Source organism: Dipodomys spectabilis, unplaced genomic scaffold (assembly GCF_019054845.1).
Source record: "Dipodomys spectabilis isolate Male_0828 unplaced genomic scaffold, ASM1905484v1 ptg000297l, whole genome shotgun sequence".
Taxonomy (NCBI): domain Eukaryota; kingdom Metazoa; phylum Chordata; class Mammalia; order Rodentia; family Heteromyidae; genus Dipodomys; species Dipodomys spectabilis.
Window position 1 is genome coordinate 4,376,726 of NW_024870974.1, and position 13,964 is coordinate 4,390,689.

The following is a 13,964-nucleotide window of genomic DNA, read 5'->3' on the forward strand; positions in this document are numbered from 1 at the left end:
GTGTTTTTGTCTTGTAATATGATTGTGTGAGAGAATTTATTTGTTGTGGTTTTGTATCTGTATTGTGATTTTCCTTTATGCTGATGTTATACTGATTTTAGTTCATAGAGATCTATTAGAAAACCTAGATAACTAAATATAATTTCTGCCTCATGTACAGCAGTGTGAATGAATTCATCTCTATTATAAAGAAAACGGGCTGGTGGTTCACATGACAATCATCTGAGAAAAAGCCCCACCATTTGGTGATTTGAATCTTGGGTAAAGTAGAAGAGATAGGGTGGTGGGGGTGGGGTTAAAAAACAAAGCCCATTTACATTGGCTTCCTTCACCTGCATTCTTCAGAATTTCAAATTTGATATAATAAGTTTTATCAGATAAAGAATGAAAGATCACATTTTATGATGATTATGGAAACCAATGCATTCTTATAGAAACACAAAACAGCTGTGTCTCCCCTACCTGTATGTGATGAAGACAAAATGAAATGTTCTTCACGCAGTGCCTCACCGTCTTCTCTAAAGCTCTAAATAGCTTTTCTTCTCTGTTAAAGGTATTATCTTTTACCTACAATATATACGTTATTTGTTTTCATAATTCAAATGAATTTGATCTTTAAAAAATAGTACAGAATATACTGGCCCAGCACATTACAAAACTACCTCTGGTTATGGAAATCTCTACATAACACAGTCTTTTCTAAGGACACAGCAACCTTACATTCAATTACTATTGCAATGCTGTGTCATTTCATGCAACTTAATTTGCTGTTGCTCATTTTCACAATGGCACCTATGTCATAGCAGTTGTAAGATTATAAACCTTTTCTCTGCACTTTTTAAAAATAGCACATATTATGTATGGACATAAATTATATTAACTTGTAGATTTGTACAATAGCAATATTTGATCAACTAACTAGAACATACTGTTTTTCTCATAAGAACCATTCCAGTATATTTTACAGGGCTTATTTACAAAATACTCTTAGGCCCATAGTTAAAGAAATGTAACTATTAACTATTAAATTTGATATAACTCTATCAAATTTAAAGAATAATAACTAATCTTCCATTGGGGAGCAATCTTCAGAGTTAAAATAGGGGTCACATAGGTTTAGTTACATTGTTTTGTCATTTTTACATGTGATACCTACTAGCATTCAGATAAATGTAGCTTTTATATGTTTTTGGCATTTTTTTTACAAGACAGACATACTGAAGTTGCAGGTAAACATTATTTCTTAGCAATCAAAATGGCCATAAGACAAACTCAGACCTAGCCTAGTGCTGGACATGGACACCAATGCTCCATGGAATCATAGTTTAGTTAGACACATAATATTTGTAGTTGATTTGGGCTCTGAATTTCACACAGTGAACCTTAGAACTTAAGGGATAGTAATGATAGAATGTTATTTAATGTTAAAACTCCTTTGTAGTATTTATCTAGAAAATTCGTGATGAAATAGGCTGCAGAGTTCTTTGTAATCTACAGAACATCCAGTTCCCTCAGTCTTAGGATCTCCATGCTCCAAACCAGTCTGATATGGAGAACAATATTCTGGGACTGAGGGTTGTCATTGCAGTGTCCAGGGAGCCATCCTCAGATATGTTACTTTGCATTTATTGGTCAAGGATCCAAATGAATTGAACATGGGAGATGCAAGAATTGCAAGGTAAGAAATAGTACCCAAAACTAGCTCACCCTAATCAAGCCTTTCTCATGCTGCTTTACTGAAATATGCTGCTGTTCTTTATCTGCCTCATAAACTTTCGTTTATTTTTAAGAAACTAGCTTCAATGTCATCTCTTCTGCGAATACCCCCCCCCACACACACTGCTATTCCTTCTATGGTAGAAATCAATTTCTCCCTCCTATGTGCACTTGTAACCCTAATGAATTATTTAAGCAATTCTCTCCATTGGATCAATTTCAAGTATTTAAGATTAAATATTTCTGCTTTAATAATAGTAGCTAACGTTTATTAAACACTAATTATGTTTCAGATATTGTGCCAAAGCCTTTCTTTCACTTACTCATTTTAATTTTCATATAACTATGGGGTAGGTTTGATTCATTTCACTTTCCAGGTAAAGAAACAGAAGCTTCAGGAGGGTGCGGGTATTATTAACATTCCACTAGTTTTTTTTTTTTTTTTTTAACTAATAAGCCCTACTCTTCTGGATTAAGTTGAACACATGATGCCCTGCAAGAGACCCCCATTTCCCAGACTTCCTTGTAACTAGACCTGTGTTTGTAACTGGGTTGGGGTAAACAAGATCTGAGGGAAGTGCATTTAATTCCTGTCTTGGCCTGTACCATGGTCCTTGGGACTTGAACGATATGGCAATGCTTAAGCTTCAACCAGTCAGATGAAGACACTGTTTGAGAAAAGTGCTGCAAAAGTCGGGGAACTGTGTTTCTGAAGGATTTTATGAAGCAGAGCTTATATGCTCCCATCTCAAAGGTTATTAGAAAAATAAATGGTTTGCCAACTTAAACTACTATGCTTTGGAATCTCTTTGTGATAGATGCATGGTCTTTGCCCTAACATAGGTTGGGGGAGGCGGTTAAAGAAACACTCACATTAAGAGATAGAATCAAGATTCAAACCAAGCAGACTGAATTCAGAACTTAACCTGCTAGTTTTTAAATTTCTAATCTCTCACTGTGGTCTGTACCTGAGAGTTCAATACATGTATGATGAATTGAACAGAATCTTCCTCTTAGGTAATAGCTTTATACCCTAACTCTACCAATATTTCACCTGAGCTGCTGACAAGTGCAAAATTGATTGATTTGAGATTTATCTCTTCTCCAGTCCAGCCTATGCAGCTGATTTTCTGATTAACTGTGAAATGCTTCATTGCTGACAGGACAACCTCTAAAAAGATTAAGGGGAAAAAATCTAATTAATATCCCTGCAGGCTACTTTAACTACAATTCACTTTTTGTTCACAATTGAAAAGTATAAGAAGTTGATAGATGTGATAAAAAAAAATATGTAACAGCTTACACAAGAGTATGTCCCAAATTAGAAGCTGCTTATTTTATTCAACAGCATTATCTTGAGTCAGAAGAAAGATTTTGGAAGAGACTTATTTGAACGCCGTATATATTCACCAACAGGACCTACAATCTCTTTTTAAATTAATTCTCAATTTTATTTTATTATTGTGGCCTTTAGTAGAAATGATCTGATTGTCTATTTCCTGACCTATCATCATACAACAGAAATATCCTTAACTTTCACATTCTATTTCTATGTTAAGCCTCTTCTATTCAGTGGATCTAGTGTGAGCCCCTAAAAAGGTATAAAAAAATGAACACAAGAATTGATATCTGCTATCGGTCCCAAGAATGTCCATGTTAATGTTGGTGTGGAAAATCATGCTACCACAAGAGAAAATAAGATTAAGGCTTGGAAAGAAATGCACTATATTTATGTGTCTACAAAAGGATCATTACAAGTCACACAAAGCCACAGGGGAGCACCATGTTTTGATCAGGTGGCCAAAGACAGAATGAAGAGAAAGTCTAGGCTAATGCCTTTATTGGGCTTTCCTTGGGAAAGTCAATGAAGGGAAGCAGATGTAGTTTAGAATTGTCTACTTTCAAACTTCCAGTAGCTGGTCTCTGGTTGTCTGGGTACCGAACTCTGGAATGATTTAGGGTTAAAAAAATAGTGGCTTACTCAATGTTAGAGGAGGAGGTGAATCGGGCTCAGGATTGGTTGGTTTGTACATAAAAGTTTTGTTCCCAGCTACTTGCTTTCTCTAAGAATTTGTTAGTCCTAGGAGTGGGGTAATCAGGCCTCTACCAGCAAGACATGGAGCATGAAGAAGTTTTCACTCTCATGCAAAATAAGAAGACTACATGTTCAAAGGAAAATGATATAATCACATAAAATAATGATAACAACCAGTATATATTGAGTGTTTACACACTGTGTTAGATGCATTTTTATATATGTACTATTTCTATTTAATCCCCAGAACTATCCCATATGTAAGGCACTAATAAAATCTACAGTTTACAGATGTTACATTGAACTTAAGCTATGCTCCCAAGACAAATACTTAAATGGTATAGATGGTGTGGGAGTCAAGGTTTAATAGCTTCAAAGATCTGGCTCTCTGCTGATTTCTGAAAATGTGAACAGTACCAAAGTTATAATAGAAAGGGAAAGTTGATCGGTTGTCCAAGGAAGGAATTGGCTGTTTCTGATTAAATAGTCAGAAAATAGCAAAGACTTAATGGAAGAAGGAAAAAAAAGACCACAGCAACTAAGCATGAGGTAAATACAATAAGTATTAAACAAACGGTGACAAATGCTTAAGTAACTATATTGGGTGGTATGCAAGGGTATACAAATGTATTAACTGACATATGCTAGATTCAAGCAAGATCTCTAATATTGTAATTCTTAGAAAGGCAAAAATCAAACTTCAGCCAAATAAAATCAGGTACTTGAAAGGAATGAGATGGGATCAAGGGGAGAAAGGTTGATGAATGAAGCGAAGACAGGGAAAATGCAGTCAAGAATCTAATGTTCAATCTACAAAATTAAGGAGAGTGGGTAGGGGAGGGATGGATGAGATTGTTGAAAGGGGTGACATTGATCACGATATAGTGCATTCATAAACGGCTTTGCTAAATGGCAACTTCTTTGTACAACTAAAGATAATAATAAATATATCCTAAAAATAAATAGAACACATTTTCTCTAATACAAAAAGCAAAACAGAAGTGTTGAATGAACACATAGTTGCCACTAATTTAAATATTAGGGATGTTAACATAAAACATGATGAAAATAGGTAAATGAGAAGGCAAAAAGTTAAGATAGTATATATAGTAGGCTGAGAACTGTTCTTCCAAACTAGAAGCCCATCTCGGGGCCAAGAGCTTTCTATTGGGTGATTCTGAAAGTGTGTTCCACTGATCATTCATTTCAAGATCATTAGCCTCAAAACATTTGGAAAGTTTGTAAAACTACAGACTTCCTGGTCATACCCTTGAACCAGGTCGAACCTTAGAATCTGCCTTTCAGCAAGCTCCTCGGATAATTCTCCTTAAGCACATTAAAGTTTAAGAGCCTTTGCTAATCTATCCATTATTTATTAAGTCTTGAGATGAAAGTGGCTCAAGTCAAGCTAACAGCTGACAAAGAACAGTTACCCACTAATAGAACGTGTGTCTGGGGAGTACGTGGGAAGGAGAGGAGAAGCTTGAAAACCATTCCAATAAGTTATGCATCTGAACACTTCTTTTTCTCATAGATATAATAAAGGTAATATTAGGTAATATGAACATCAAGGGAGTCCTAAAGGAAAGCTAAGGTTTCTCTCTCTCTCTCTTTCTCTGTCTCTTTCTGTTTTCTCCTCCCTTCTGCCCTCCCGACTCCCGCCTCAGTCATAGGGCTTGAACTCAGGGCCTGGGCACCTACGCTCTTTTTGCTCAAGGCTAGCACTCTCCCACTTTGGGCCACAGCTCCACGTCCAGTTTTTGAGTGGTTAATTGAAGAAAAGTCTCACGGGAATTTTTCTGCCTGAGCTGGCTTTGAACCATGATCCTCAGATCTCAGACTTCTGAGTAGCTAAGATTACAGATGTGAGCTACCAGCACCCCTCACTAGATTTTTTATTTTAAGCAGAAGTAGAACAGAGATGCAGGATAATGTTGTTGTGGCGATTATGTGCTGGATGTTGGACGCCTAGAACATTCTTATTTCATGTCTCTATGTCCTGAGCTTTTTCTTGTCTGCTTCCTTAGTGGAAACATCAGAGCTGAGATCAAATCCACCCACCCCCTGCACACATCTTCATCTCTCCCTAAAGAGAGGGAAAACAAAGAGAATAGGACAATTACTGTGTGTTGATTCTCAGTGTTCCTTTTTTTTTTTTCCTCGGTCGTGTAGCCTGAATTCTGGGCCTGGGTGCTGTCTCTCAGCTATCTAGGCTAGCACTCTACCACTTGAGCCACAGTGCCACTTCTGGCTTCTTCTGATTATGTGGTGTTGAGGAATCAAACCCAGGGCCTCATACATACAAGGCAAGCACTCTACCACTGAGATACCTTCCCAGCCCTGATTCTTAGTGTTCTTGTTATAACCTTGTAAACAACAAACAAAATCTCATAAAGACTTCAGCATTAATGTTCCCTGGGAAAATGCAGGTGACTGAAGAAGAAAAATTACCTGTGATTCTCCCCTGGTGAGAATCTTTAGATGATTTGTCACTCTTTTTGATTTCTTGCTAATTGAATGGATATTTAGTTTGGACAATTTGTCTTTCAGTGATTCATCCTCATCATTCTTCTTGTATTTTAGAACTGAAAAGGAAAAGTGCATTCTCATATCAGAGCACTGCAGCATAAGAAGTGTGTACTTCATTACAAGTTTTCAAGATCAACATTTATTTCAAGGTAAAAATTCATATGGCTTTTGACCCTCGTCTGAAAATGTCATATGCTGTAGGCCCATCGTTTCGTATGCCAGATGAACCCCCACCCAAGAACCTTCCAAAACTCAACCCTTAAAAATTTGACTCCTCAGGGCACCAAATTAATTTACCTGCCATATTAAAGAAATCTTTGGTCTGAGCACCAGTAGTTCACGCCTGTAATCTTAGCTGCTCAGGAGACTGACATCTGAGAATTGCAGTTCGAAGCCAGCCTGGGCAGAAAAGTCCTGTGAGACTCTTATCTCCAATAAGCTATTAAAAAAATCTGGAAGTGGCACTGTGGCTCAAATGGTAGAGTACTAGCCTTGAACACAAAGAAGCTCAGGAACAGCACTCAAGCCCTGAGTTCAAGTCCTAGGACTGGCAAAAAAAAAAAAAAAAAAAAAGAAGAAGAAGAAGAAGAAGAAATCTCTGAACTGGGGAAATAAGTGTTCTACCACAGAACACTTACTTTCTTGGCATGTATGAAAAGAAAAAAGAAATCTCTATAAAAAAAAACCTCTCCCTCTTGTCTCAGATAAGGCATCTATTATCTGGGGCTTCTGGGATAGTATATCATGACCCAAGTATCAAAAAACCAACTGTACCCATTTTAGGGCAACCTCAGATCTTAAAATAGGTCTTTACCAACTCAGAAATTGGGGACAAATTTAGTAACATCTCTGAGTTTTACTTATGTATTTTTAAAGCTATTTTATGCTTCTCATAGAATTCAAAATGTTAATGCTCCTAACATTTAGTGTTGGTAAGGGAATACGAAGGTGGACAATCATATGCACTGCTGGTGTGGACGAAACTAACATAAATTTGAAGAGAAAAACATGGCAGACTCTAACCAAAATGAAAACATTCACAGTCTATTATTAGGAAGCCCAGGCAGAGGAATCCACTTTCATAATTAAGCATATAATACTTTATATTACTTATTGTGGTTTTTCTTCTATTTGCAAAATATAAATTTTTCCGATAGAGCAATAGTCTAATAAATAGTGATAGACTCATAAATAGGATACTATGGAACCAGAAAAGGAAGATAATATTACCTGAAAGAATGTTCATGATATATGATTACTTCCCCCAAACAAAAGGCATGCTGGAGGTAGGCTCAGCGACAGACCATTGTTTTAGTCCTTGGGCAAAGCTCTTGGTTTGGTTCCCAGAACCATACATACACACAAAAAAAAGTGATTTAAGAAGCAAAAATCAGGCTGTAATACCACACTGGTTCAGGAAGAGAAGAAAAGAAAGAAAAGAGAAACACACCACACACACACACACACACACACACACACACACACACACACAAAACAGACAGTGAGACAGAGAAAAAGAAACCTAGAAGGTCTAAAGAAAGCAATAAAATGTGAGCTATGTAAACTTAAGTCACATTAGTGGAAAAAAATTTAAACCTTGAGATAGTTTAAATCATAACAAAAAAATTACAAATTGTAATATATGAGCTATAATCTACTTTTGAGTATTATCACATCTTAACATTTTACCCATTATATTTTTTGTTGAAAAGTATTATCTGGACCTGGTGGCACATCCCTGTAATCCCAGCATTTGGGGGAATGGCTGAAGCAAGAAGATGCTGATTTTGAGACCAGCCTATGCTGTATAGTGAGGCTCTGTCTCATAAAACAAACCAAAGCAAGCAAAACAAAACAGCCTTATTCTCATTGTTGATATCCCAAAAGGATTATTATCCCACATACTAGGGCTCATATATCTGCCTATCTTTATTCCTTTACTGTATATGGACGGAATTACAGAATACATAGCATTACGTGTTTTCAAACTTCATATAACTAGTACCATATTGAACATATTCACTTGCTAATTTCCTTCTTCTAAAAGCTCAAGATTGTATTTTTGAAATTAATCCAATAGATACCTGCACTTTTATTTCATTGATTTTTAAAAATCTTTTCATAGTATCATAGCATGAAATGTATGGTTAATCCAATATCTGGATGATTATGCAAACCTTTAAAATTGTGAATAATTTTAATTATTAGTACTTATTTCTTTACCACATGCGCAAGGTTTTCTCTCATACATATTCCTAGAAGACGAATTCTGAGTCTTTGGTGCATAAGTAGTCAGCTTTAGTAAATATTGTCAAATTATTCTCTAAAGTGGGGGTTCCCCTTGAGATTGCGACTTTCAGATTGAGATGTAGAACTTAACATTATCCATTACAATTTTTTATAAAACAGTTGGGCTGGGAATGAAAGGTCACTGTGACTTTACTTTTCTTCCCCTGGTGGTTAGCAAATACTTGCTGATATTCCTGTGAATTTCTTTTTATTGGTATGTTCTTATTCATTTATTGATCATTGCATATTCTGGATAGTAATCCTGTATGTGCACTTTTCCTTTTATTTATGATGTCTTTTACAGTTTTAACCTTTATTTTAAGCTTTTCTCGAAAATTTTAACTTATTAACAGAACCGTTTGAATGAATATTGGAGACAGAAATCAACAAAAACTAAAGAAAGGGTTGAGACCATTTGGCTCTAAAGTCCTAGCATTATTTTAATGTTGAATCAAGATCTTTCTATTAGAAGTGCAAAACGAATGAAGAACTCTTTGGATATTAATCACACTGAGAGAAGACCCAGATGTCCTACCTCTGGGATAAACAAGGTGCAGGTAATTATCTTCCTGTTTTGAGATGAAAATTTTCCATTTAGACATTAACTTTATGTCTCAGCTTAAAAGTCGCTAAGTGGCATTTATTTATTTTAGAAAGAAGTATAAGTATACTTTTATCAGAAGAGCAATCACTACCCCCAGAATCTCTATTCCAGATGAGTCCAGTGGCACACCTGTCTCTGCCCCTCTGCAATAATTTTCTACTGCTACAACCACCTGTGTATGTCTCTATGTCTCCCTACCACACAGTCCTCTGGTGACAGGACTACAGGCTATGGGAATTTGCTGCCCACAATGTGTCACAAAAGACTGCAGTGCACAAATGAAGTTGGGAATTTGAGTAAGGCTGTTTTGTTGTTTGCTTTGTTTTGTTTTTTGGCCAGTTCTTCTTGCTTCATGCTGTTCTCATAGACTCGGCTGAGAAAGCAAAATCCACAGTCTGTTCTCCAACTTAGAATTCAAGATTTCAAGTGATTATGTTCACTGAGTTGTACTCAAGACATTGTGATTGTCAGAGACAGAACAGCTCAGTCATGGAGAATACCCAACCCATCATGTGTCTTCCTACCTAAGTCTTTCCTTCTTTTCAGTTCATTAATGTTAACGTTAATGTCCTTCACAGCAGCAAAAGCATCCTCCAGTGCTCTGTAATCCGGGTGGGAGGGAGGGGTGGAATTCCGAAGCTCACACAGTAGCAGTGGGTATTTCATCACACGCTGGATTGGTTTGATCATCAAAGAGCCCATGTCCAATAGGTTTGGTTTGCCTCTGTAACAGAGACAAATAATGTCACTTGTGCATACAATTGTTTTGTTTGTTACATTTTTGTGATGTTTAATGATTTCTCTTAAGACTGTTCTCTTCTTTTTGGCTACAAAAATTTGTACAAATGAAAGCAAGAGCAAAAACAAAATAATAAGAAAGGCTGAATGACCATATTACTAAAGAAAACAAACAAAGCATGGTTGCCATTGGTTGCTTATGTCTGTCATCCTAGCTACTCAGGAGGCTGACATCTGAGGATCATAGTTCAAAGCCAGCCTGGGCAGGAAAGTCTGTGTGACTCTTATCTCCAACAAACTGCCTAAAACCAAGAAGTGGAACTGTGGCTCCAAGTGGTAGAGTGCAAGCCTTGAGCAAAAGAGCACAGGGACAGCAGCTATTCCCTGAGCTCACGCCCCACTAACAACGAAAAACAAACAAACAAACAAACAAAGACAAATCAAACAAAAGGAACAGAAATCATGATTTTTTAATCCGTGTTCCACATAGTTATAAATATATATTTATGTGTTTGTATATATACATATGTAATAGGCTTTATAATGTTGTGAGAAACAATTTCCATGACAAACAAGAAAACATTTTTTCCTCTGTCAGTGATGATTAGTGAGGAAACTCACTATTTAAAAAGCTAAACAGATGGTGTGCCTGATGATACACATCTATATCAGCACTCAGGAGACTGAGGAAGGATGATGGATAGATCTGGGCCAGCCTGAGCTACATCGTGAGATCATGAGACCCTTCTCAAAAACGAAAAGTGAAAAACATTCTAAACAGATGACTTGCAAAGTCTGATTAAAAAGAAAATTTGTGTTCACTTGCTTTCCCAAACTGAAAAGCTGAGTTGACAATATATCAGGGGGTCCCAGAATATCTCCAGAAAAGATTTATAGTAAATTCAATAGTTCTTCATTACTTTCACTACCACAAGTATTCCTAACATCACTATCACACACTTGCTTCCCTGTGAAACTTGTAAGCTCTGCAGTGACTATACAATGATGATGATCACGCTCACAACAGACTCTTCCATTAGGCCCTTCCAAATGAAGATTAGAGCTGTTCCATTGGGCAGGCACCTCACCAATGGAAAGAAGCTAAAAAGTCACTGTCATTAATAGTTCAGCCAAAAGGCAATAATTTCTAAAAGGTTCTCTATACAAAAAGACAAATAAGAATCCCAACAAGTGGAATTTTTCATACTTGTATTTTTAAAAACTGTATCTTAAAATTTTTATTTTATTGTAAAGATGCTATACAGAGGGGTTACAGTTACATGAGGAAGGCAATGAATATAGTTCTTGTTGAGAGTTGTTGCCCACTCCCTTGTTCTCCCACTAGCCCTTCTCTTTTTTGTGTGTGTCTTTTCTTTTTTGGTACTGGAGATCAAACCCAGGACGTTGTACTTGGTAGGCAAGCACTTTACCTCTGAGCCACATCCCAGGCACATACTTGTATTTTTTTAGGGTAGACAATAGACATGTAATTTGAAAAATAAAATAAACATAAATGTTGAATAAATTAAATGATTTGCATGACGAGAAATGGTCTGAAAGTACCTTACAGACCATCTAATTCAAGCCCACTAAATAAGAAGGTAAGGAACTTTATTATGTGTACTTGAACAGATAAATGCAGGTATATACAGGGATATAGTACATGCACTCACATATCACTATTATCTCTCCTCATTTTATTTTATCCATGTCACTTAGTACGATCTGGAACTTTCTTGTTTCCCTACTTGCCAGCCAACGATCAGTTTCCCTATCACTACTGTAACTCCACTATAACCTACTGCATCCTCTCAAGCTATAACAGTAGATTGAGAGATGACAGTTTTCTCAGGTGTTGGATAATACGTTTTACTTTATCTGAAACATTTCAGAAATTTCAAAATTCATGAGGAATTTTATTCATAGCAAATTATAATAGAGAGGTTGGAGGCCTGGCTCAGGTGGCAGAGTGCCAGCTGATGAGCAAAAACATCAGATACCAAGTTGGCGTCTAATCTTGATTAAAAAAAATTAGAATACCAGAGACAAAGATTAAGCAAACTAAATGCAACATTGTGAAGGAATATCAAAATAAATACTAACAGTTTACAAGAGTGTGAAAGGTTGCTTTAATATACCTGATCTTGTATTTCTTATTCCATTTGTACCAAATCAACTTAAAAAGGGAGAGAGAACAGCAACCAAAGATCAAAGGAGAATCAGAAATGGGAGGAGAAAATATTTGATTATTGGTTTCCAAGAAAACTGAATGGAATAAATGAAAACTACTATACCAAAAATCAACTAAAAACATATTATAATGAAAAGCATATCAGTAGCATAATCCTAAAGTATGAAAAATAGCATTTTCTTTTGTATCTAAAGAGATTGTTTAACAATGCAACAATTTTCACACTTATCTAGAAATAATTCCCTTAAGAAACAAGTCAAAAATGTCAAAAATAATAGAGCAAATTATATTAGATTTATGATTATGGTTAGATTTTCTGTTAAGTTTTTTCATTTAATTATACCTAACTTAGTTTCTTAAACCACAGAAAATACTTTCAAAATACATAGTCAAATATTTCAAAGAAAATCTAACTTTAATGGTTATTTATAAGAATTCTCTATTTTTATGTGTACTTTTCTTTAAAAGACATTAAACCAAAAATAGCTCAGATGTATTAAAGGGAGCAGTTATATTTTTGAACTGCCCTTCTTTCTTTTATGTGTATACCTGTCACAAAACCAACCTAGAGCTTAAATTGTGTTTAAATGATAACAATTATTTCTCCTTCATCATAGCTGGGCATCAAAATTCTATTTCTTCCTTTTCATGTTTCAAAGGGCAACATTCAAATGACTATTGTTTCTTTTAAAAATGTCATAAAGCAAGTCTTAAAAGCATCTTTCTGAAAAAAATGAGAAATTTGCAATATACTTTGGGCTTCAGACATATACTTTGGACAGTTGTCCAAGTGATGGGCAATGATGTTCTGTTATCTGCATCAGACAGACAAGCAATATGGTAGAAAAGATAGAGGATGTGTTATAAGATAATGACACTCTAGGCATTTGGTGTGGAAAGTTCACCTCATCTAATCCCACCCAGTAAGATTAAATTCGGATAACTGTGGGAGGCAGATGAATCCTATCCCTGTGTCTGCCAGGAAGTAGGCTTTGACCTGCCTGCCCCTCCATAAGTAGCGAATGTGTAACAATTTCCGATAAACAACTGGCTGAAATGTAAGGTAGGTATCCATCTTAATTCTGTTTCAACTTCCTCTGCTTTATCATAAATACTTTGATGTTAGTGCTATCCTTAGCTACACCATTTTCATTACAAATTATTTCTGGATTTTATGAAATCAAGCAAACACAGCTAGCTTTGTTTTAGCAACGTCTAGTTTTGCTGCAGAGAACTTTACATCAAATAGAGGAAAAAACTGCACAATGAAAATATAATAACATTTAAGCAATATGAAATCTTTGGTGGAAAACAAAAAAAAACAAATCATCATAAGGCATAACTATATTTTTATTTAGAAACAGAAAAGAGAAAGAAAAGACTACAAGTATTGATCAAAATGCTTAGAGTTTCCTCTATTTCATTTCCAGAAATATCCTATATTTCATATTTATTTTATAGTAGCCAAAAGTATCTATTCTATTACTGATCCTTTTTAAAATGTACATCCTTATAAAACTCCTTGAGTCAAGTTTAAAGAACGCTACTATTGTTACACAATAATAAACAGCATTTTCTGTAATAAGTTGTAACTAAGAAAAAACTATAAAAAAACTATCAGTATATTTTAGAAGAGTAAAGGTAATGACTGAGTGGTAACTGATGTAGCTGACCAACAGAACCAGTAATTTTTAAGAAGCACTATTTGACCACTTCCCAAAGTTCATCAATTATAGTTATTGAATGCCTGTTGAAGTGGGGCGAATTTGTCTGGGGATCAGAATAAGAAGGATTAATTACACAAAAATCAGAAACTGCTTAATTCTTAATATGTTATCAAAATCAGAAAGATCATTTGAAGG

The 13,964-nt window shown here is 35.6% G+C and overlaps 1 protein-coding gene across 1 annotated transcript in view; it reads right to left on the bottom strand.

Moving 5' to 3' along the window:
* Positions 1-13,964, bottom strand: part of Arhgef38 (Rho guanine nucleotide exchange factor 38) — a 90,377-nt gene that overhangs the window by 13,711 nt on the left and 62,702 nt on the right. The window contains exons 6-8 of the mRNA XM_042701809.1: positions 9,698-9,897; positions 6,203-6,336; positions 463-567 (exon numbers count right to left, since the gene is read on the bottom strand). Coding sequence (XP_042557743.1) covers positions 463-567; positions 6,203-6,336; positions 9,698-9,897 — 439 coding nt within the window. The remainder of the gene's footprint in view (positions 1-462; positions 568-6,202; positions 6,337-9,697; positions 9,898-13,964) is intronic.